Source organism: Penicillium argentinense (genome assembly GCF_028826775.1).
Source record: "Penicillium argentinense strain IBT 30761 chromosome Unknown utg000005l_segment0_segment0, whole genome shotgun sequence".
In the NCBI taxonomy this organism is placed as follows: Eukaryota; Fungi; Ascomycota; class Eurotiomycetes; order Eurotiales; family Aspergillaceae; genus Penicillium; species Penicillium argentinense.
The window spans coordinates 3,252,202-3,271,750 of record NW_026622664.1 but is presented as its reverse complement, the minus strand read 5'-3'; the positions used below and the strand labels follow the sequence as shown (position 1 = coordinate 3,271,750).

At 50.7% G+C, this 19,549-nt stretch overlaps 11 protein-coding genes across 11 annotated transcripts; 7 read left to right on the top strand and 4 right to left on the bottom strand.

Annotated features, from left to right (window-relative positions):
* Nucleotides 1-631: 631 nt before the first annotated feature.
* On the bottom strand, nt 632-1,285 carry N7532_006013 (uncharacterized protein; the record flags this gene model as incomplete). Its single annotated transcript, XM_056618507.1, has 1 exon — nt 632-1,285. One exon carries the CDS (start codon nt 1,283-1,285, stop codon nt 632-634), a length of 654 nt encoding a protein of 217 aa, XP_056474666.1.
* A 624-nt stretch (nt 1,286-1,909) lies between these two features.
* Nucleotides 1,910-4,438, bottom strand: N7532_006012 (tRNA ligase; the record flags this gene model as incomplete). The annotated part of the gene is made up of 1 exon (XM_056618506.1): nt 1,910-4,438. One exon carries the CDS (start codon nt 4,436-4,438, stop codon nt 1,910-1,912), a length of 2,529 nt encoding a protein of 842 aa, XP_056474665.1.
* Nucleotides 4,439-4,899: 461 nt separating this feature from the next.
* Nucleotides 4,900-5,559, top strand: N7532_006011 (ankyrin repeat protein; the record flags this gene model as incomplete). The annotated part of the gene is made up of 1 exon (XM_056618505.1): nt 4,900-5,559. The coding sequence occupies one exon, from the start codon at nt 4,900-4,902 to the stop codon at nt 5,557-5,559; it is 660 nt and encodes a 219-aa protein (XP_056474664.1).
* Nucleotides 5,560-6,102: 543 nt separating this feature from the next.
* Nucleotides 6,103-6,939, top strand: N7532_006010 (vacuolar protein sorting family 37 protein; the record flags this gene model as incomplete). Its single annotated transcript, XM_056618504.1, has 2 exons — nt 6,103-6,398; nt 6,453-6,939. The coding sequence occupies 2 exons, from the start codon at nt 6,103-6,105 to the stop codon at nt 6,937-6,939; spliced, it is 783 nt and encodes a 260-aa protein (XP_056474663.1).
* A 238-nt stretch (nt 6,940-7,177) lies between these two features.
* On the bottom strand, nt 7,178-8,038 carry N7532_006009 (putative mitochondrial carrier protein (Pet8); the record flags this gene model as incomplete). The annotated part of the gene is made up of 1 exon (XM_056618503.1): nt 7,178-8,038. The coding sequence occupies one exon, from the start codon at nt 8,036-8,038 to the stop codon at nt 7,178-7,180; it is 861 nt and encodes a 286-aa protein (XP_056474662.1).
* A 699-nt stretch (nt 8,039-8,737) lies between these two features.
* On the top strand, nt 8,738-9,358 carry N7532_006008 (uncharacterized protein; the record flags this gene model as incomplete). The annotated part of the gene is made up of 1 exon (XM_056618502.1): nt 8,738-9,358. One exon carries the CDS (start codon nt 8,738-8,740, stop codon nt 9,356-9,358), a length of 621 nt encoding a protein of 206 aa, XP_056474661.1.
* Nucleotides 9,359-10,043: 685 nt separating this feature from the next.
* On the top strand, nt 10,044-10,676 carry N7532_006007 (uncharacterized protein; the record flags this gene model as incomplete). The annotated part of the gene is made up of 1 exon (XM_056618501.1): nt 10,044-10,676. One exon carries the CDS (start codon nt 10,044-10,046, stop codon nt 10,674-10,676), a length of 633 nt encoding a protein of 210 aa, XP_056474660.1.
* Nucleotides 10,677-12,653: 1,977 nt separating this feature from the next.
* On the top strand, nt 12,654-12,921 carry N7532_006006 (uncharacterized protein; the record flags this gene model as incomplete). The annotated part of the gene is given in 2 exon segments (XM_056618500.1): nt 12,654-12,728; nt 12,742-12,921. The coding sequence occupies 2 exon segments, from the start codon at nt 12,654-12,656 to the stop codon at nt 12,919-12,921; spliced, it is 255 nt and encodes an 84-aa protein (XP_056474659.1).
* A 185-nt stretch (nt 12,922-13,106) lies between these two features.
* N7532_006005 (DUF3632 domain-containing protein) lies at nt 13,107-14,171 on the top strand (the record flags this gene model as incomplete). Its single annotated transcript, XM_056618499.1, has 1 exon — nt 13,107-14,171. One exon carries the CDS (start codon nt 13,107-13,109, stop codon nt 14,169-14,171), a length of 1,065 nt encoding a protein of 354 aa, XP_056474658.1.
* Nucleotides 14,172-14,705: 534 nt separating this feature from the next.
* On the bottom strand, nt 14,706-15,110 carry N7532_006004 (uncharacterized protein; the record flags this gene model as incomplete). Its single annotated transcript, XM_056618498.1, has 2 exons — nt 14,706-14,768; nt 14,991-15,110. The coding sequence occupies 2 exons, from the start codon at nt 15,108-15,110 to the stop codon at nt 14,706-14,708; spliced, it is 183 nt and encodes a 60-aa protein (XP_056474657.1).
* A 3,024-nt stretch (nt 15,111-18,134) lies between these two features.
* N7532_006003 (GrpB family protein) lies at nt 18,135-18,716 on the top strand (the record flags this gene model as incomplete). The annotated part of the gene is made up of 1 exon (XM_056618497.1): nt 18,135-18,716. One exon carries the CDS (start codon nt 18,135-18,137, stop codon nt 18,714-18,716), a length of 582 nt encoding a protein of 193 aa, XP_056474656.1.
* Between the last annotated feature and the right edge of the window lie 833 nt (nt 18,717-19,549).

Here is a 19,549-nt window from a genome sequence, read left to right as displayed (position 1 = left end):
AAACTAACATAAGGTATAATCAACTCATCCAATTACTCCCGCACGCTGAGGCTACAAAGTGTGCAAGAGGCACAGAGCAGGTCAGGCCGAGGAAAAGATCAGACAACGAACTATCAATACGTTCTAAAAAGAGCGCTCGCTTGGTCATGCACGCCTGTTATTTACGTTACGACTCGATACCACTACAGTCGAGGCTCTTGCTGCAGTCGAGATCGTGACAGGAATCTTTTGCGCCTGCTAGAATGAGCCCAGTCAACTTCAGCCACGTGACCTCTCTCTCTTACTATCTTCGTAGACTTTTCATGGATCCTTAGAATCAGAGACAATTGATAGATAATCCAACGCCTTTGCATTTGGCGAGAAATACAGGTGACGCCTTACGCATAGTCCCAGGGGCACAACATCGTTGTTTGCTCTTGTGTCCATTTGAAACTACAGGCGAGCACACTAATCGAGTCTTACGCTTCATAAGCGCCCATGAGAAATCCAGCAGTAGTACTCAAATAAAACTCTGAGTCCAGCACCTATTCGCGGTAACTAATACAAAAAATGAATGTCACAGGGATTTCGTAACGATCGACATGAAGTTGAACTGGAAAAAGAAATCCAGGCGCTCCGGCGGTATGAGAACTCAGGGACTGCCTGATCCGGGGACAGTGGTCTGTTCACCAGCGCTAGCCTCGTGGACCCGGTCTTCATCAAGACTCTCGAAGATACTTTCGCTGTGATTGTAATGAAGGGGTCTGAACCTACCGTGTTTTGCGTTCATATGGCGATCCAAAGTCCTCTTGTGTCTGAAGTCGCGACGACAAACTCGGCACACATGGTACAGTTTCCCTTGCCAGTGGAATCTGAGTGACGAAGGAAAGCTATTCGGCATGATCGGAACATCCTCGGAAGCATGGCTCGAGGGTGCGGTATCGATTTGGGCTTGCGGCGTGGCCACTTTGGGTCCGGTCGATGGGGAGCGGTCGTTTCTGAGGCCGAGTGTGGGTCGATCGCTCCATGATCCTAGATCGGTAGGTGTGAGGATGTACGCAATGGACATTTTGTCAGGTTGGTTCTGGCGTTGCGTAAGGGTTGGAATGGGAGGCGGCAATCGGGTCTCTGCCGGGGTAGTATTGATGGAACTCTGCAAGACCGGGACAGCAGACTCGACATCGTACTGTGCATGGTCTGGAGTATGGCCTGGTCCCGAGGTATGCACGTTCGGATATTCCCGAGACGCGTCGACTGTCAGGGAGGGATGACAGTCTGCCGAGCTCAATTTAAACTCACCTTCCATCGTTGCAGACTAATAAAGGAGATGAACGGTTATTTTCCGCGAGAGGATTGTGTGAGCGACAGGATGGTTCAGGGTGCTTGTGAGACCTGTTGTCGAGAAGGGCGGAGAGGGCGGAAAGGACGAAGTGGATGAAGAGTGTAAAGAGAATGGAAGCGGAAGAGGCACAACACAAGGCGGCAACATGGTAAACAACAACAGTCGATGGGTCTCCCGGAGCTCTTAGCGTTTCAGGAACACACATTGTAACACTACTAGTTTTTCCTATTAAGGCTGGCTCATCATGCAATGTGCTCGCCTCCACTGGGGTTTTCTCACGAGTCATCCCCAAGTCTTACGAGGTATAGAAATGGCATTCTGAGACAAGAGTTGCATCTACAATCATGGGAAAGACGATTTAATTGTACCTTTCTTCGTGATTTTCTTTTTCTGCTAAATAGCAGGGGACTATCAAGTAAAAGGGGAAATACGTAGGTACACCACACAGTTGTCCTGCGTCATATCGCAGAGACCTTGATAGTCCCATTCACATTCGCATTCACATTGTAAATGTAAAACAAGCCTGGTAACATAAATCTCGGCATAAGAAATACCGTGTGTTCACTAGCGGCGACGACGGTCAAGCTCCTAGCTCTGGAAGCGCTGCATGCTGACACCAATAGTCCCGTTCAAAATCTTCTCCCCTGGAACGGGAACTTCAAAAATGCCACTGTCACCACCAGATCCACGCATGACCCATCGCTGCAACAGATCGTTGCTCTCCACTGGCTTCACACTCGGATTAGCCGTTCCGACAGTAACGTGTGGGATAGCGTTGGCGCAGGTTACATCCATGTCCTCTTCCCCGGGCGAAATACGCACGACAAAAGCCATGACACGGCTGTCCCATACCAAGCGCTCCAGGCGAACGTGCGTCTTGCCGAGGATGGGCGGGTTGTGCATGGGGTCGTGCTGAGGATTCGCGGTCAAGGTTTTGATGTACTGCTGCACGTAACTATCCCATAGCTCCTTCTTCTTTTTGTTATCGGCGCGATGGATGAGCGTTACGTGGAAACTCTGCTGCACGCGGCGGGCTTCGATGAGCTTTCTGTACATTTGTGCCTGGTCGGACGTTGCGTTGGCGAATATCTCTTTCAGAAGGCGGTCTACATCCTCAGTAGGGATGGTAATGCCGAAGTAATCAATCTTCCTCGCCAGCTGGATTGGCTCGGAGTCCATGGACTGGGGTGCAGGGCCATCATTATGGGGCTGGGGTACGGGTCCCCCATTGTTGGCCTGGGGGCCCTTAGGACCCTTTCTCGCATAATCGGCACTGTTGTCGACCGTGACGTGATAGTCACGGATGGCGTAGTCGATGGCTGCGTCGAGAGCCTCCGGGGGTGGGATCTCGGGAACCAAGCGTGGGTAGGCTTCATGCAGCTCCTGGATCACATACTCGAGGTTGTGGCGAGAGGGATTGCAGGCATTCAGGCTGATGAGGTGATGGAAGTTGTCATCGGGTTTCCGCCCAAGATTCACACCTTCGAAGCGGTGGATGAATCCATCCATGATTCCCCAAGTCTCATTATCGCCCCTGGTAGCTGCTTTGATGGTTTGGTGGTTGTCACCGCGCTCGTGCACACGGAAGCGGGTAACGGCCCTGATTGCATCAAGCCGTTCGGGCTCGTGGACATACTGCATTGCAACAAACGTAGCATGGGGAACTACGGCGGAAACATCCTCCATCAACTGTTGACGTTCGCGTCGCTGATGGTTGTTGCGATCTGCGATGACTAGGGGGTATTTGGACATGGCCTGAGTGACGTCAAAGGCAAATCGCTTCGGCTTCGATTGGTTGTTCTTCGCCTTGCGAAGTCCATCGTTTTGCACAACACCCCATCCGAACAGATACTGGAGAGCTAGAGCCATGGTAGTTTTACCGCACCCAATTGTAGCAATAGGCACCAGAACGACATTGTTGGTGATGATTCTACCGTTCTCCTGCTCCATGGCAATGATCTCGGATCCCTTCAGGCCACGCTCTTTCAAAAACTTCTCTCGCAAGGCAATGATACCGTGGTTCTTGAGATACGCCCGGCCGACTTCGACGTCCTCGTTGATGACCCGTCGTGCAAAATTGAGATACTCCTCCGTGATCATTTCGTGCTTACGAATCTTGGGGAACTTGCCCTGGATCACAGCCTTGGTGCATTCGCGCCACTGGCGATACATCAGATATGGCTCTTCAAACTTGTATTTGAAGAACCAATCACGGTAGTGAACCTGGTCTCGGGCCATTTGGCATCGAATCACAAATCCTTCGGTCTCACGACCATCCCAGGTTCCGGTCTCGGCGCACCCTTCGAGGAATCTTCTGACTGAAACAATGTCATCGTGCACCACGAACTTGGCTTTCTTAAAGCCCCATGCATCAGCGAACTTGTGGACCTGCGCAGCAGACTGAGTAGCGAACTCGGGCAGGTTGTAGTTCAGACCGTGCAGGTAGATACCTGATGCATCAGCATCGTAGGCCAGCACGTGTTCCTCGAACGAGTCATCGCAAAGTTCACCAACCGCCGTGGCGTTCATTTCACGTAGAGTCCTAGCGAGTTCTTGCGCAGTCCGTCCCACGGTTGCGACATGCTTTTCGACCCAACGCTCGCCGACCATCGCATGGCTATTGGGGAGCACAGGAACTCCCACGGGCATCTGGGCGTCGGTACGAACTCCCGTCGAATGCTTACTGCACACCAGCAGTTTGTCTCCCTCCAGGCCTGAAATGAAGATGATGCAGCCATTTTCCTTCACGCTGAGTTCGTATGGGCCCCGGGTGTTGTGCTCAATATTCCTCCAGTGCGTGTCCGTGGTTTCGTCGATGTTAAAGAACTTGTCGTATCCGCGTGCCACGATTTCGGGGGTCTTGTCTTTGCGCTCAGCGGTGAAAAGCCCGCGGGCGTAGGTAGGCAGGTCCTGGCGCTTGTAATCCCATTCCTGAAACTTCCACGAATCGACGGTCCTATCGTCGGTACCGGAGACCTTGTAGGTCGACTTTCGGCAGGCGAAGCCCTTCTTCTTGCCTGGATTCTTCTGCGCATTCTTCAGGTCGTGTACGAGCTGGGCGATCTTGGCTGGGTCCTGCGTGAACTTCGTCTTGCCAGAGGTGGCCTCGTCGGCCATTGCCTGTGTGGGGTTAGGTGATGTGAGGTCTCGAGTCGTGAGAACTCAGACAACTTACCTCGGGGATTTTATCCATTGCGTCGTCCCCTCAGTGCAAGATTCGATTTTTGTTTCGATTTTTGTCACAGTTGCAGCTCGAAGGAGGGGTAGAGAGAGGGTGGGGCGGGGATGAAAAGAAGAGAAACAGAAAGGGCGGGAAGTCGGGTTTTGTGGACGAAGTGAATTGGTGCCTGGCCAACGTGCGAAGCTCAACGTCGCCTTCCTCGTTGCAGGCGCAAGTAAGTCATGGTGCGTCACACTTGAGGAAGGAGCGGCGGGGAGCAAACGCGGCAAGACGGGAGAGCCTTATCGCCCTCCCCGCTTTCAAAAAAAAAAAAAAAGATCCGCCGCCAACGTTTCGACCCTCTACGACAGCCCACCTTCCTTCCTTTCGATCTTGACTCGACGCAGTGACTCACACCATGGCCCAGCCCAATCCGTACCTCTTGGCATGCGACCAGCCAGCAGCATTGCTCGAGCTGCTGCGCTCCAATCCCGCGATCGCGTCCTGTCAGGACGAGCACGGATATTCCTTGCTCCACGCCGCCGCATCCTATGGCCATACCGATCTCCTCCGTGCCCTTGTGAAAGAATTCAACGTCGATGTCAACCTCACCGATGAGGATGGTGAGACCTGCCTGTTCGTGGCCGAGACTCCCAAGATCGCACGGTGCCTGGTGGAGGAGTTAGGAGTGGACATCAACAAGACCAACGATGAGGGTCAAAAAGCCCACGAGAAGATGGAGGCGGATGAGGAGTTCCCTCAGGTCTCTGACTACCTCCGTGAGGCCCTAGGTGTTGCGGCTCCTGCCCCGGCGGACCCTGCACCGGGTCCACTCAACGCTCCCCGGCCGATTCCTGGGAATATGGAGGTGAACATTGGCACGATGTCGGAGCAGGAGGCTAGTGCTGGCGAGACTGAGGTTGATCCCGAATTCAAGCGCCGCATTGATGAGCTCGCCGCCCGCGAAGACTTCCATAGTGAAGCAACGCAGAACGAGCTGCGGGACTTGGTTCGGGATGCTCTGACGGGCACCAGCATCGAGACTTCCGAGCGCGAGGTGCGAAGGAGAACCGACTAAATGGCATTGGAGAAGGATCCATGTTACACTTTCTTGCCTGCTACAACCCTTGCTGGCCGCAGCGCATTTTTCATGCAATTCATGGTTGGTCTCCAGCAACAGAAACCCCGCTTTTACATACGAGCACCTGTCGCAGAGTGCATTTCAACCCAGCTCACCAACCTTGACGACTCGAACTGAGATTTATATGCTTGGACACTTGGCTCGGATGGGTTGCGGTGTGAATTGCAATCAGGTTATATATCGGCATCAATATCCTGTTGGATGGGAGCTATGCAGGGGCTGGCCTCTGGCCTATAATATAATCTAAACGATGAGACGATTTGAACATAGCAAAATACTTGAACGATCACTGCGGACTTTTACTTACAAGTGATGTCCCAATTCAATCATACCATAGACACCTCACAGCTGCTGTGGTAGCTGTCATGTGCTGGAGTAGATCGGCAAACGGAGATCGGCTGCTCCGCCAAGCAGCCACGCCCGCATCTCCAACTCCAACCCCACACCTCACCTCACCTCACTCCTTCGCCTTCCTACGCCATGTCTCAATCCACCTCTCCCTACCCGACGCAGTCCTCATTCTACTCGACGCCGCCAATCATGAATTCCTCCTTGAATCCCGACACACCTCCGCCTCCTCCCCCGAAACCCAGCAGCCACGAAGCCAGTCGCGGCGGCACGCCTCAGAACATGACCTCCATGCCAGCACCACAACCACCACAGCCAGTGCGACCTGATTCCCAGCTACTGCAACAACCCTCCTACACACCCTCCTCTTTCCCAGCACCACCGGCAGTCGAGGAAGGCTGGCTCCCAGACCTGGTGAAGGAGAAGACGTGAGCACCCACCGCCTCTTCCGACCGCAAACCAAGCTAACAGCTCCACCGCAGCACCATGGACCTTCATACAATTCTTAAAGACCCGACCCTCCTCTCCGCCCTCTCAACCCAACACCCCTCACACACAGCCCGACAACAAAGCCTCGAGTCCCTGATCCAAGTCAACAAGGACCTCGCGACGCGTCTCCTGGCCATGCAACAGCACATCGACGAGCTGCGGGGATCCACGGAAACAATGCTTCTCCAACACCAGTCCCTCGAGGTATCCTGGCGCAAGAAGCAATCGGAGATGGACGCGGCGCTGGCGCCGTGGTCGCCTAAGGCACTGTACCAGCGCCTGGGCGCGTCGATCGCGGAACAAGAAGCTGTTTGTCAGGCTGTGGAGGAGAGCTTCCTGGACGAGGATCACCATGGCCGCCCTACTGAAAAGGAGATTGCGGATTGGGTTCGTCGTGTCCGTGGTGAGGCGTCCAAGTTGGCTGCTAGGAAAGAGGCGAAGGCACGGTGGGATGAAGGTCGTGTTGGTGGGTGGCGGTGATTTTGCTTGACTTAATGTTCAATATACCCAAATATAGAGGTCCATTATCTTTTGATGATGTTATGTCGACTACGAATCTATGAATTGTTGCTTCACAACCTTCTGTCTGCTTGGTGTACATAGTGTCTAGGAATATTTGAGATTAATCGTGAGTGGGGTATCTCGATGCTATGATACAGATTTGAAGGGAGTTGTGACGAATATGGTACAATGATCAGCGCAACATCAGAGCACAATACTAGGAACCGTTCAAAAAGAGCTTTGTTCCTTCATAGCAGCCGATGTACATCGCGCTGCCAACCGTCGCCGTCAGGCAAGTCAATCCAGAACCACGGAAGAAACCTGCAATGCCCTCTCTGAGGAGCACATCCTGGGCAACCGCAAACGCACCAGGACGAGACGAAAAAGTCGCCCCAGAGGACACATATCTCACCTTTTCAATAGAAGGCCGAGGTATCTGAACATCACTGCCCACCGCGAGTCGCATCCGAGTCTTGACAACATCAATAGGAACAAAGAACCAAGACGAGCACCCACCGGCAAGGCCAGCACTGAGCACTGTAGTCTGCATCTGCTGAGAAACAGAATCTAACTGCTCCTGCTTCTCATTCAACGACTCCTTAATCGACTCATACAAACAGAACGTCAAGCAGATACTGGGTAATTGACCCGCAACCAAAACCCAATACCCAGCCCAAAGAGCGGAAGGCTGCTTATAAAACTGTTTCAGAATCCGAATCGTGGCCGGTGGCCCATTCGACGGCGTTTGCGGCTTGCGAGCAATCTGCGCATTCTGCTTCAGAACCTCGGCGGGATTCATCAATGCACACGCAACGAGTTCCGCGGCTGCACTGCTCACGGTGTGCAGGATAGGACGTGGTACGCCTTGAAGGTACCCCGCGACTTGGGCTCTCTCACAAGCTGCCTTGGAAGCTTCGTATGTTGCGAAGAACGCGGCAGAGGAAGGGATGCCGGCGAATAGTGTTGGGCCGAATCCTTGATAGAGGCCCGTAAATAATGAACGTCTCAAGGCGCCGTTGCTGCATTTGTAGACGTATGTGTAGTCCTTTGATTGCATCCGTGTTATCATCGTGTCCATTGGGTGAATCACTATTTCGCTGCTTAACGCGGCGATTGCTGCTGCCTGTCCGTCTTGTGTTAGCGAAAGAGCAAGGATAGGTGATGTTAACGGGACCTACTGCGACAACGTCGAGTCCATTTTCTGTTAACATATTCGAATGGTCTTCCGTGTGAATGAATTCTCGTGCGCATTGAGACTGGGCGTGTAAGAAGGATGTTGGTTGTGGCAAGGGTGTTGTCGGCTTGCGATTTACTGCTGTCTCGGCCTCCGCGGGACCCGACCGACTCCGCGGGAGGCTGTCCCAACAGCTCCCCGGCACAATTCAACCACCAACACATCACAATTCTTTAGTGCTTCGTTGTGAGCTGATAACAAGGCCATTGTCTAAGCGAATACTATTTCATTTTGGACCGTTATAACTCGAACCCTAAACAACACCTCAAAGGACCGCAGCGTCTTTGTCATCCATAGTAGACAAAACAAGATTTGGGCATCCAATGAAGTGACAACGCCACGCTCTTTGTCTTCCAACACAGCACAATGAATTCTCTCTACACTCCCACTGTGTGGTTTCCCACTAATCTTCACTCCTTCCAGTAGCTGTCCTCAGGTATAAAAACTTCGAGACATCGAGGATCGAGAGTCCCATCGAACAGCCATCCCGTCGATTTCAACATCGTCCACATAATCAAGTCGATACTCAAACTCTTGTTCGCTATGGACCATTTGGACGAGAAGTTCCGCCAAATGCGCCAAGCTCACTATCAAATGCAGATCGCAAGCGGCCTCGGAACGACCTTCGAAGAAGATCGCGAAGCAATCGTCAATGACCTCCACGTTTACTCCACGTGGCTCAACCAGCCACGAGCAGACCTCATGGCAATCTCGACAGGACTTACTCGCATCGCCAATCATATCGGGTGCATCCTCCTAGAGAAAGGCGTAGCACAAAATGTGGCATGTAAGAATCTTCTCCCCGCGTGCTTCCCGCAGCGATGCGAACAAATTTCCACCGAGATACGTCTTCTCGGAGAGGAGCTAATGTATAGTCCGAACCTTGCTGGTATTATTTCTCTAGCTCTGGGAGGGCTTAAGTATCTTGTTGCGACACTCAGCATTTCCACTGGCCTGAACACTCTAATGGACTATGACCCCTATGCTTCTGGATTTGAAGAGTACGTGAACAATTTCCACGCCTGGATCCATGAACGAGCCCCCTGCCCAATCCAAGGTTTCGAAGAGGCGATTGAGCGTGTTAAGAAGGGGTGGAATGTAATACGATGGGGCCCCGGTGGTTGTGGGTGCTCCCAATGTGCTAGTCGATTGCGGCTTCGGTAAGTCGACCCTTCTCTTCCCTCGGCGACCTGTTCTTATTCTTTCGTTTTCCTCGTCTCTACCTACATTTCTCTAGTTCTTCCAGGATGATTGTCATCTACCATTAATGGTTGATACGATGTAGTGTCGTTTTATCTCACTCAATTTAATGAAATGTGAAATGAGGTATGTGATTCATTTATCCTACCACAAGGCCATATTGTAGTATCATCGCAAAGTACCCCAACCATTAGTGAAAAGACATTTCAAACATTTTAAATGTGAGATACATCAATCGTGATGTAGACCCCAAAACCGACTAGGTACAGCCCCACAGTTGCGGCTCCCACGCCAAACCCCGATCTTTGCTCTTTTAGGCACCGGTACTTCTGTCAGCAGTCGCTGTATATTCTGTTTAAGGTATTATATGCCATTTCGATTACATCTTTCTATAAAAATCCACGCAATTTTCCACTTAGCCATGAACTCATAATGAGGGTGATAAGGGGCAGTATAGAGGGCGGCGGTATAAAGCAACCTTGCCGGCCCTCACGCTCACACTTTCCGCCTAAGACGGCCTCATCATCTTTCACTTCCAGTCTTATCCTTCATCCCTCCCCATCCTCCCTCCCCTCCTCCCTTGCTCCCTTGCTTCCCCTCTATCCTCTCACTCTTCATCAACCGCCTCGTCCCTCCATATGACTACACCATGAAGCGCGTGGAACCCAGAGATACACGCTATGACGATGTCAAGCAAAGAGCCAGCGGCAAACTTGACACAGGATATACCGGCTACCTGATTTTTCCAAACTTCCCGGAAGAAGTTTACCATATTCTCAGCGAAGAGGCCCGGCTCCCAGAAAATTCTCGGTACTCGTACGACGGCCATAGGCGGGAACTCTACGTGGAAAGATACTATCGAAACCAGGATGACCAACGGACAACTGGCTTCTGGAAAATCATGTCTTGCAAGCTGTACAACGCTAATTGGCAAGGTCGTATGTGTGTGAGCTCTCTTGGACCATCTATCCAACTCGTGATTCTATCGCCAGACGTCGGATACCGGCCGACGACCTCAGGCACACATACCGTTGTGATGGAGATCGATGTTTTCCCGACAGCAACCAAACTTGGTCTCCTCAACCTCGCAAACTGGCCGAGACTTGGGAACGTGCAGCTGTGCTTTGTCGTGAAGCTGGTTCGAAATCCATCTTCAATCACGATTGAACTCTGGGGACAACTAGAAGTTCCATTTATCTTAGGGCCCGCGATCAAGATTCAAACAGCGGTTATTGCTCCTGATAATCATGCGGGCCTCTCGTGTGGAGTGGAGAAGTCATAATATTTAACCTCCTCCACATGGCTTCACGATCACATGAGATGTGTTTGCTGGAAACTCAGAGAACACCAGTCGCGAAACAATTGAAATCGACAAAGCCAGCTTGATGAAGTATGGCAGACGAATTTGGCCCCTCCTGGAGGGATTGACCTTTTCATGATTTTCTGAACACTTACCTGCTGATCGCTTTGATCTTTTTGTCATGGTTATCTGGGAGTATTCTCCTAGTGTCATTGCTCTACTCGACCGCTTAGCATGATCATGCTGATGGGCAGTCTGGGCGAGCAAACCAACAGGTTGAAATCGCCCTCAGACACTGGATCACTTCCCATTCAGACGATATGGCCGACTGGTCGAGACTCGCGCTCTGCCTATTCTCCAAACAGCTATTCACTCAGCTGTCAATGCGTCAACCAGTCATAAAACACATAGGCTACTCTACGGCATTGAACTGTGTCAGCCATGTGAACTATACAGGCATGCCTTCGATAGCGCCGGTCAGTCATTCGCAGCCAGAGTAGATACACAGCAATCGCTCGCTTTCGCTGCGATCCAGATGAAGGCACAGTATGACCAGCGTCATAAGCATGTCTTTTTCCAGCCAGGCGATTGGGTTCTCTTCGACTGGACGACAACACGTACAACATCAAGGTTAACTCGACACTGTCCCGCAAGCTTCATCAGAAGTACCCAGCAAATTCAAAGTCATTAAACGTGTCGGTCGTCTCGCTTACAGGCTGGATTTTCCGATATCGAAACAATGAATCTGCATTCACCTAGTATTCAGCATCGCACTTCTCGAGAAGTGCCCGCAGGAAGAAGTCCCTTTCAAACGTAGAGCGGATTATCACGAGCCCACGGTCAACCCGCACGCTTCCCAATTGTCCGCGTTACCATATAAGGCTTAGTGCGTCTCAAGGGGGATGGATTCCCAAAAGAGGAGCGGTTCGATGTAAAGCGGATCCTCGCGAAACGAGTTCGGACAGCGCCAGGACAACTGCCCGAGTCAGCTCAGAGGAAAGAATTTGTGGAATATCTGGTTCGTTGGAGTGGTTAGTCCAGTAAGAAGGATCGCTGGCTTCCGGCGGCGGAGCTGAAGGGGTGTGAGGAATTAGTGAAGTAGTTTGAGAACCGGCAAACGCCGGTCGGACTGCACGTATACGTCGATATTAATCCCATCCTTACTTGTATGTTACTTCACTTTTCCTTCACTCACACTGCTCATCGACTACGGATACTTTCTTTCATCCACTACAACATACGACTCTTCACTCCAGCACCATTCGCCCATTGCTTCCGCCACCCACTGAACTTCGCCTCTGTTTCATTCGCTAACGCTTGACCATGTCACTTCCTCCCACGAAACACCTCGTTCGCTTTACCACACCAGACACTGTCATCATGTCAACCGAATCTCTGACCGACCCCGAAACTGAGCTTACAGAATCTGATCAGCAGCCTTTCCGATCAATTGCAGCGCTATGCAGGCCTGATGAGGTAGAGGCCTGGTGGAAACAAATGAACAGCCAGATTAAACACTTTGCAAAACCAGAATACCATAAAGAACCCCCGGCTGCTTATTATGATTAAGAGCCAAAGCCAACACCGAATGTCCTGACCGCCGTGTCAGTTCAAGATATGTTCTACAAATGGCCCCCACACGGTGTGCACCTCTCCGACCAGTGGCAATTCGAAGCACAGCCAATTTAACTCGCTCAGACAGAATCATCATCAACTTCGTCATTCTATGCCATATCTCGTTCCCTGAATTATATCATATCTTTTTTGTACCACCATGGCCTCGAATCTCCGCGGGGTACATCTACTAATATGCATATCACTGGCTGCATCGAAATTTAAATCAGGGAATTGATACCGCGTAGCGGACGCCAAGCTGGCTGCAGGCAGACTAAAGTCAACAAAGCACGCAGGATGGAGGATATGGCCAGATGTAGGGATCTCAGGGATCCTGTGACCGCTATGGGGGCGATAGTCACACGGAACCTGTTCATTGGAAGCAGTATTCTGACTAGTCACTTGCCCAGATACCCTAAGGTATGTACTACAGGATTTAAGTGCTGGGTGGCTGCAGCACGCCGCCGTGGCTTCGGATGATCGACAAATCAACAAAGAAAAGGACATCCAAACTGCGCCACCAGAAATTGAAATTCAAGAGTTGGCTGAGCTGTTAGCCTATCACGACCCTGTTACCCCTATACCCCGACTTGTGCTCGAAACTGCTGCCTAGAGGGTCCCCTGGTGAGAGCTACCGGTAGCCTTATTCCCCACACCCCGCGGTTAAAAATCCCTGTTGGGATGTATACATTAGGGAAGGTACTGCCCTAACTCACTCCCGCCATTCGTTCGAATCTCTCCTCCCACTCATCATTTCAACCAAGCTTGTCTATTGACTCACTGCCCTCTTTTCTCAATATGCACCACCTTCGTGACTCCCTGCTGAGCCCTGCACCAAAAGACGCCCCCGAACTCGATACGATGGACCGCGCCTTCAAGGACCGCGAGAGCGTCGAGGAAGCCGCCGCACAGGGCGACCTCGATACTCTGCGCGATCTTGCCTTGAGAAATCGCGTTTGGATCATCACCGACCGATACTGCAGCGTCGGAGATGGTGTGGACTCCCTCGAAGAAGCACTTCATTCCCTATGGCACATCTTCTACCAACTCGGCCGATATACGGCTTATGAATCCTCCGAACAAGACCGTCTCGTCCTCGACATCCTCCGCATCCAGGGGAAAGGGCCCTTGACTAGGCCTGTGTCGGGCGCGTATGGCATCGACATCGCGCGAACCGTCGAAGGCACACTGTGGAATGACCTTCCCTTCCTGGTGACAGACATGGCCAACTTCTTCATCAGCGACTGTTCCTCGATGTCGGGTGTCAATCGCCTCAACTTTGCGTCTTTCTTAGCCAAGCTTGCTTCAGCCCGTATCAGCAAGGACAGGATGTGTCAGGTGGCACTTGTTCTCTTCCGCGCTACATTCGAGGAGGGACGAGACCTTCGTACCACCGATGAGCCGGATGATGAAAACCAACGACGATTGATGAGGAGCCTCGATCTATTCCACTTGTTACCTGCTGCCTTTGCGTGGATAAAAGAGGCGGGTAGCAATCTCGTTCGACTCTCGGATGTCTACTGGAACGATTGCCCCAGCGTCGTTGGACAGGGAGGCCGGTTGTTTGTCCAGTCGGAGTTCGGTCGACGATCGCCTACTGGCTTCACGCCGTGGAGATGGATGTTCTGGCTCAAGAGACTCCATGAGATTCAGGAAGAGACAAAGGAAGCTGGTGAGAAGCGTCTGGGGGAGTATGCTACAGATGCCATCGAGCTTATGGTTGGGCATGTGGAGGAGTTGAACTCTGGAATTCTGAGGGCTTACCGGACCGGAGGTGATACCCTGCAGCAGGATAAGCATCTGATCTGCCTAAGGAAGTTTCTGAAGACTGAAGCTGCGGAGGGAAATTACAATGTCAATTAGGTCTCTCTGTCCCTATTTTTTCGTTTATCTTTCCAGGTCTCAGATTGAAATCTCACTTCTTTCGATGATGCTGTCGGGGCTGTATGACCAATCGCTCTGTCCCTTTTTCTGGGCCCAAAAATTCTGTCACCACAATGCTTCCGCGATGCTGTATGTCGGAACAAAACTTCTTAAGCTTCTTCCCTTTTCTGACATCTATTCGACATCCCAAGCACTCAATCTGTTGAAATGAAAATTCTATAACGCAGAGTATGCGAGAATCCTACATTTCTACTAACAATCTCCAGAAAGATTTTTTTCTGAACGCGTCGAAGTCAATTTGATCTAGCTAGATACCAAACGAGTGTTTTGATGAAGCTCGAAGCTGCGTCGAGACCGGGCATGTCCATATTTATAACCCCATATACAAAAGGCATCAAGTTGCTCTTGGTTCATCAGGATGAAAGATGTCTGGCGTCGAGAATCTCGCGGCATCTCGTATCACCAATGAAGGAGCCACTGAAACTCGGATGCTCCGACTATGTCAGAGACCATCTAGTCGCAGGTGACCTTCTTGTTAACGCTGTCAAATGTGCACTTTTTGCCATCCTTGGTGCACTAGAGGGAAGAAAAGAGGTAAGCAAGGGTAAGCAGGTTGCTGCCCGAAATGAGAAAGAACTAGCCTTCTTGTTGGCAAACTTAGGGCACTTGACGATAGTGGTCTTGCCGCTCTGGCCCTTGTATTTGCAGGTATTGTCCTTTGTGTAACATTTCTATATGGTTTCCGAGAGGTCAGAGACAATTCCCAAATAACTTTCCAGTACTACTTGGAACACTCACTCCGGTGTATGTGATGAGAGCACCAGCCTCCTCCCGAGCCTCGAGACCATCAGCCTCAACAGGGTTGGCAATCGCGCCCATGGCAGCGAAGAAGAAGAGGGCAACAGTGGTGAACTGCATGGTGGAGGTTTAAAGATAGGTTTTGCAAATAAGGTAAAATTGATTGAAGTGTTGTTGATTGAGTTGATGTCTTGGAGATTGCAGCTTCTTGAACCCCCCCCTTATATAGACGACGTGATCGCTGCGTCAAAAGGTGACAAATTCAATCCCCAAATCCGACGCAGTCATCTTGGGGGCTGCAGTCGAAGGATTGGACCATTTTCACATGCTGAGACTGCTCAGCCTTTTGGACGGTGCATATTTACAGGGAATAAGATCAATTGATTGATATGTACTAATCCAGGCGTGCCGACACGTGCAGGAGGATCGAAGCAACAGAGTCAATGGCTGATATGCTGGTCATACTTGGCCATGTCTTGGTGCTCCGGAAAGGAAAGAGGCGGGGGTACCCTGCATAGCGGGCGGGCGACGCAGGTAGCGCTCGAGGGACAAATAAAGAATTGCCTCATTCACAGTTAAGATGAACGGCAGATGCTTGTCCTCGTGTTTGTCAAACATGCAACGCAGTCGAGCTCGATCAACAACTAGTTTATTCTCCTCGATCGCTCTCTCAGTCTTTCTGTTTCCTACTGAGTTGAGTACCCTCGTGTCGAGCTTAAAAACCCTCGCCTTGGCTACTTCAAACGGAATACGTTCGTCGTTCGTGGGCACAAGCTCGGCGGCGAAAGAAACTGGTGAGAATGCTCCTGCTGCACTATTGGTTATCCAAGACGGTTGGTGGCCTAATATGTATTCTGCATTTGGAGTAAGAAATGATCTCCCGACTCAAAAACGTGCAGATTACTATAGGGCAGAGTGGGGGATGAGAAGAGGAGATGTTACTGGTCCAGGAGAAACGGCACCAAGGCTAGGGGCGGGCCGGCTCCCCCGCAGAAACTACTGCAAGGCAGCCCTTGTGATGCAACCCTGCAAACTTCAAAGTACCTACATAAGCGCTGTGAAACCTGAACTTCGAAGGCGCCCTAATGTATGCATGGCAAAGCAAATTAGCTCAGACAAGCGCCATCAAAAATCGAAATGACCATGGGAAGCTCATGGAGAATTGCAGTCTCTTGGATTGCGATAGAGACTCGGCACGGCCAATCTAGAGCAAGTTAAGATTGAAACTAGAAAGATACAAACGACAACACAGCTTCCTTATTCTAACCCTGTATGAGCGCATAAAGTAGTAAGCAGATGCTCCATGCATGTCAGCCAGTGACGCACCTGCCCGCGCTGCGGCACCGATCACCCGATGCAAACCAAGTTATCTCAACGACCATCTAGCCCCGACCCCATTCTGTGTGCCCAATTTTCGGGCACCGTCGTAACTACATACCTTTTGTGGATCCATAAGCCGCAGCTTCAAAATTGTCGCCAACAATGGGCCATGTTTCAGGAATCATTCTCCACGTTAAGTCACGTTCGGTTCGGTATACCTCTTAAGGCCCCAGCGCTTCGAGGTGCAAAATTTTCATCTTTTAATCCTGTTCGAGTATCAGGTGTAGTCAGGCCACCACCAGAGTTCCACTAGAATCCATTTGTTCATGAGGCGTAGGTTATTGCTTGCAACATCGTGAGTCTTCTGGTTGGCGAGGTGACACCGATGCATTAATGGCCTGATCACTACAGTAGCTTGCGAGATATTGTATTGGCTTGTCCCTTCCAGATACACATCTCATGACTATATAAGCTATATAAATTTGTGAAAGTTTATCCTACGCAGAATCCAAGCTATGGTCTCCGCTAGTTTGACGATTGTGAGCTCAAAATTTGGGTGTATACAAGGATTTATCCATCTATGTTTGCCTCCCTTTTCCTGTACAGGACCCCTAGCACTGGCTTGCTTTTCTCTTTCGAACCGGTCATTTCGCAGGGTCAAGATGATAGCACTCGTCTCTTGTGCCAAAGAGTGGAACAGTAGTTACAGTACGGGACTTGGGCACTGATGTGCTTTTCCCAGAAGGATATGGCTTTGATTTTGCCGGCATGGCGCCCACGAAGTATAGGCTGCGGCCGAGCCAGTCTCTCACTGTCGAAATCAGGTGATATGTGATAGGAAGCCCTGATCTTCAAATTTGAGTTCCGGGGCGGTGTCAATATCGTCGCGTCGCATGAGGGTCTTTGTGTTCAATTGCACCATTTTGAAGATACTCCATTTGGCTTGGTCGAGCTACGCCATGAATATGCCTGTTTAAAGAGCTTCAGGGAGTTCGAAGCGGAAACGATTCATTTCCATACAAATGCTGGCAACTTCACTGGCATGCCTGGGTAAACGTAGTTGTTTGGACTCAAGTTGAACAACCGGTTGAAGAGCTGCAAGATCTGAGCATTGATTTCTAGTTGAATCTCCGGCGATTTAGACCTAGCAAAAGGAGAGGAAGGCCGGATGCCGAGTGCCATATTGATAATCGATTGGCGTTATGCAATAACTTAAAGTAGTATGAAGGTTGTCGATCAAACAACATTCCCCTGGAAATGAGCTGATGTAATCTGTCATCTGAGCCACGTGGTGGTCTGGCTATTTCCGGTCGCTTTAGTTCATTACAACAAAAGCCTGAAGGCGGAATTAAAAAGTAAAAAAGGATATACTGGGAGAGTACGGTAGGCTCTGTGTAAATTACTGCAGGAAATCGAAAGTGATGGCGGGGGGTTGGAAGACGATCTACCCAGTGGGACGCGGTGCTGCGGCTCTATCTGATAAGGAAAAGACCGACAATTGCAGCAAGGTAGATACTTGTACCTACCCTAGGTCATTGCTAGCGTATATACTCGCTCAGTGTGCTTGGGTACTTCCAGTCGCATTCTCAATTGCACTGCGTGCCTCAGGCATCTTTGAAACATGATCGGCATTCGGCGTCAAACCTCGTATTACCCCGACCGCTCGTAAGCCAACGTCTACCTTATTTTAATAACTTGCTTGCAGCATATATCTCATATACCAGTCATTGGAGCCAAGGAATTACAAAAACAGAACCGCAGCTGCATACCTCGCTCTCCGGATCCGACTACCATCTCACATACCAACAGATTTAGTCGACCAATATGAAAGTCAACGTCGAGCCATACAATCCCGAGTGGCCCCTCAAGTTCCGCAAAGTCCAAGAGCGGCTCCAAGGAATCCTCCAAAATGTGCCGGTGATCACAATCGAGCACGTGGGGAGTACCTCTATACCGCTACTCCGAGCCAAGCCTGTCCTCGACATCGATATTATCGTGAAACCCTCCGCACTAGAAGCCGCACGGACAGCCCTGGCAAGCGCTGGCTACACCGATTGTGGTGAGATGGGCGTCCCCGGCCGATTTGCTTTCCGACAACCTGGGTATGGATTACTCGATTTTGCTCATGGGCTGACGATCAATGGAGAACTGCGTCAGAACACCTATGTTATCCTTGAGGGATGCACCGCGCTGCGGAATCACCTCGATATAAAGAGGGTGCTGACTGAAAATGAGAATTTACGGGAGGAATACGCACGCTTCAAGGCGGATCTCGCGGAGAGGGACTTCGGAAATATTGATGAATATTGTATTGCGAAAACTGAGGTTCTCTGCAAGATACTGCGCATAGCTGGGTGGAGTGAAGAAGAACTAGAACCGGTTATTCGGGCTAACATGAATGTGTGATGCAAGATGGATGTTTCAAGTCGTGTTTCTGTGTCACATCTTCTTGTTTGTTATTTGTTTAGTACTGCTCGCTTTCTTCCTAGAATAACTACGTTGTATCACTATGTCTGTATCCTCCTCGCCGCAGACCTCCCGAGTCATTGGCCCCACTCACCGCTACATCAGCGGGTCTGCAAATCCGTTTCAGCCACTCATGAGTCTCCCAGCATACCCGAACCACACACAGGCAAAAAGAAATTTCGAGGAGCAAAAAAGAAATCTCGAGGTATTTTTGTAGGAATAGCCGAACGCGGGGGTCGAACCCGCAGCCTTGAGATTAAGAGTCTCACGCTCTACCGATTGAGCTAGCCCGGCAGGGCTTGTTGAAAAGGCGAGCCGGCAGAAGCTCTATCAACCACGAACGTGTTAAATCCCACTCTAGCAGAATAGAGTCCGCAAAATAGAGTGCTCTTGTGTCTAGAGCACTCCCTTCACTGGGAAATTCAACTGGTATGCCAGTTAGAGAAGTCTTGTTTGTTTCTGAAATTTTCACCCGAATTGTGGCCAAGGTTCCAGTTGTAATATACGCACATCACCAGAGGCAGAGGAGCAACTGTAAGGCTGTAATATATATAGTTAACTGAGCAGAGTCTTTCCAAATATTCTTGCCGCAATTTTGATCACAGTTAAGTGGGTGAAGAGATGTCTCCTCTATCCGCATTTTAAGACCGGCGAAAGCATGAAGAGAACAGCACACGATTTTCATGAGGCGCTGGCTGCCGCGTGAGGCCGCATGAAGCCCCTGAGGTCCCCGGCAGGTCGTCTAGGATCAAGTGGTAGATCACGAACGATGG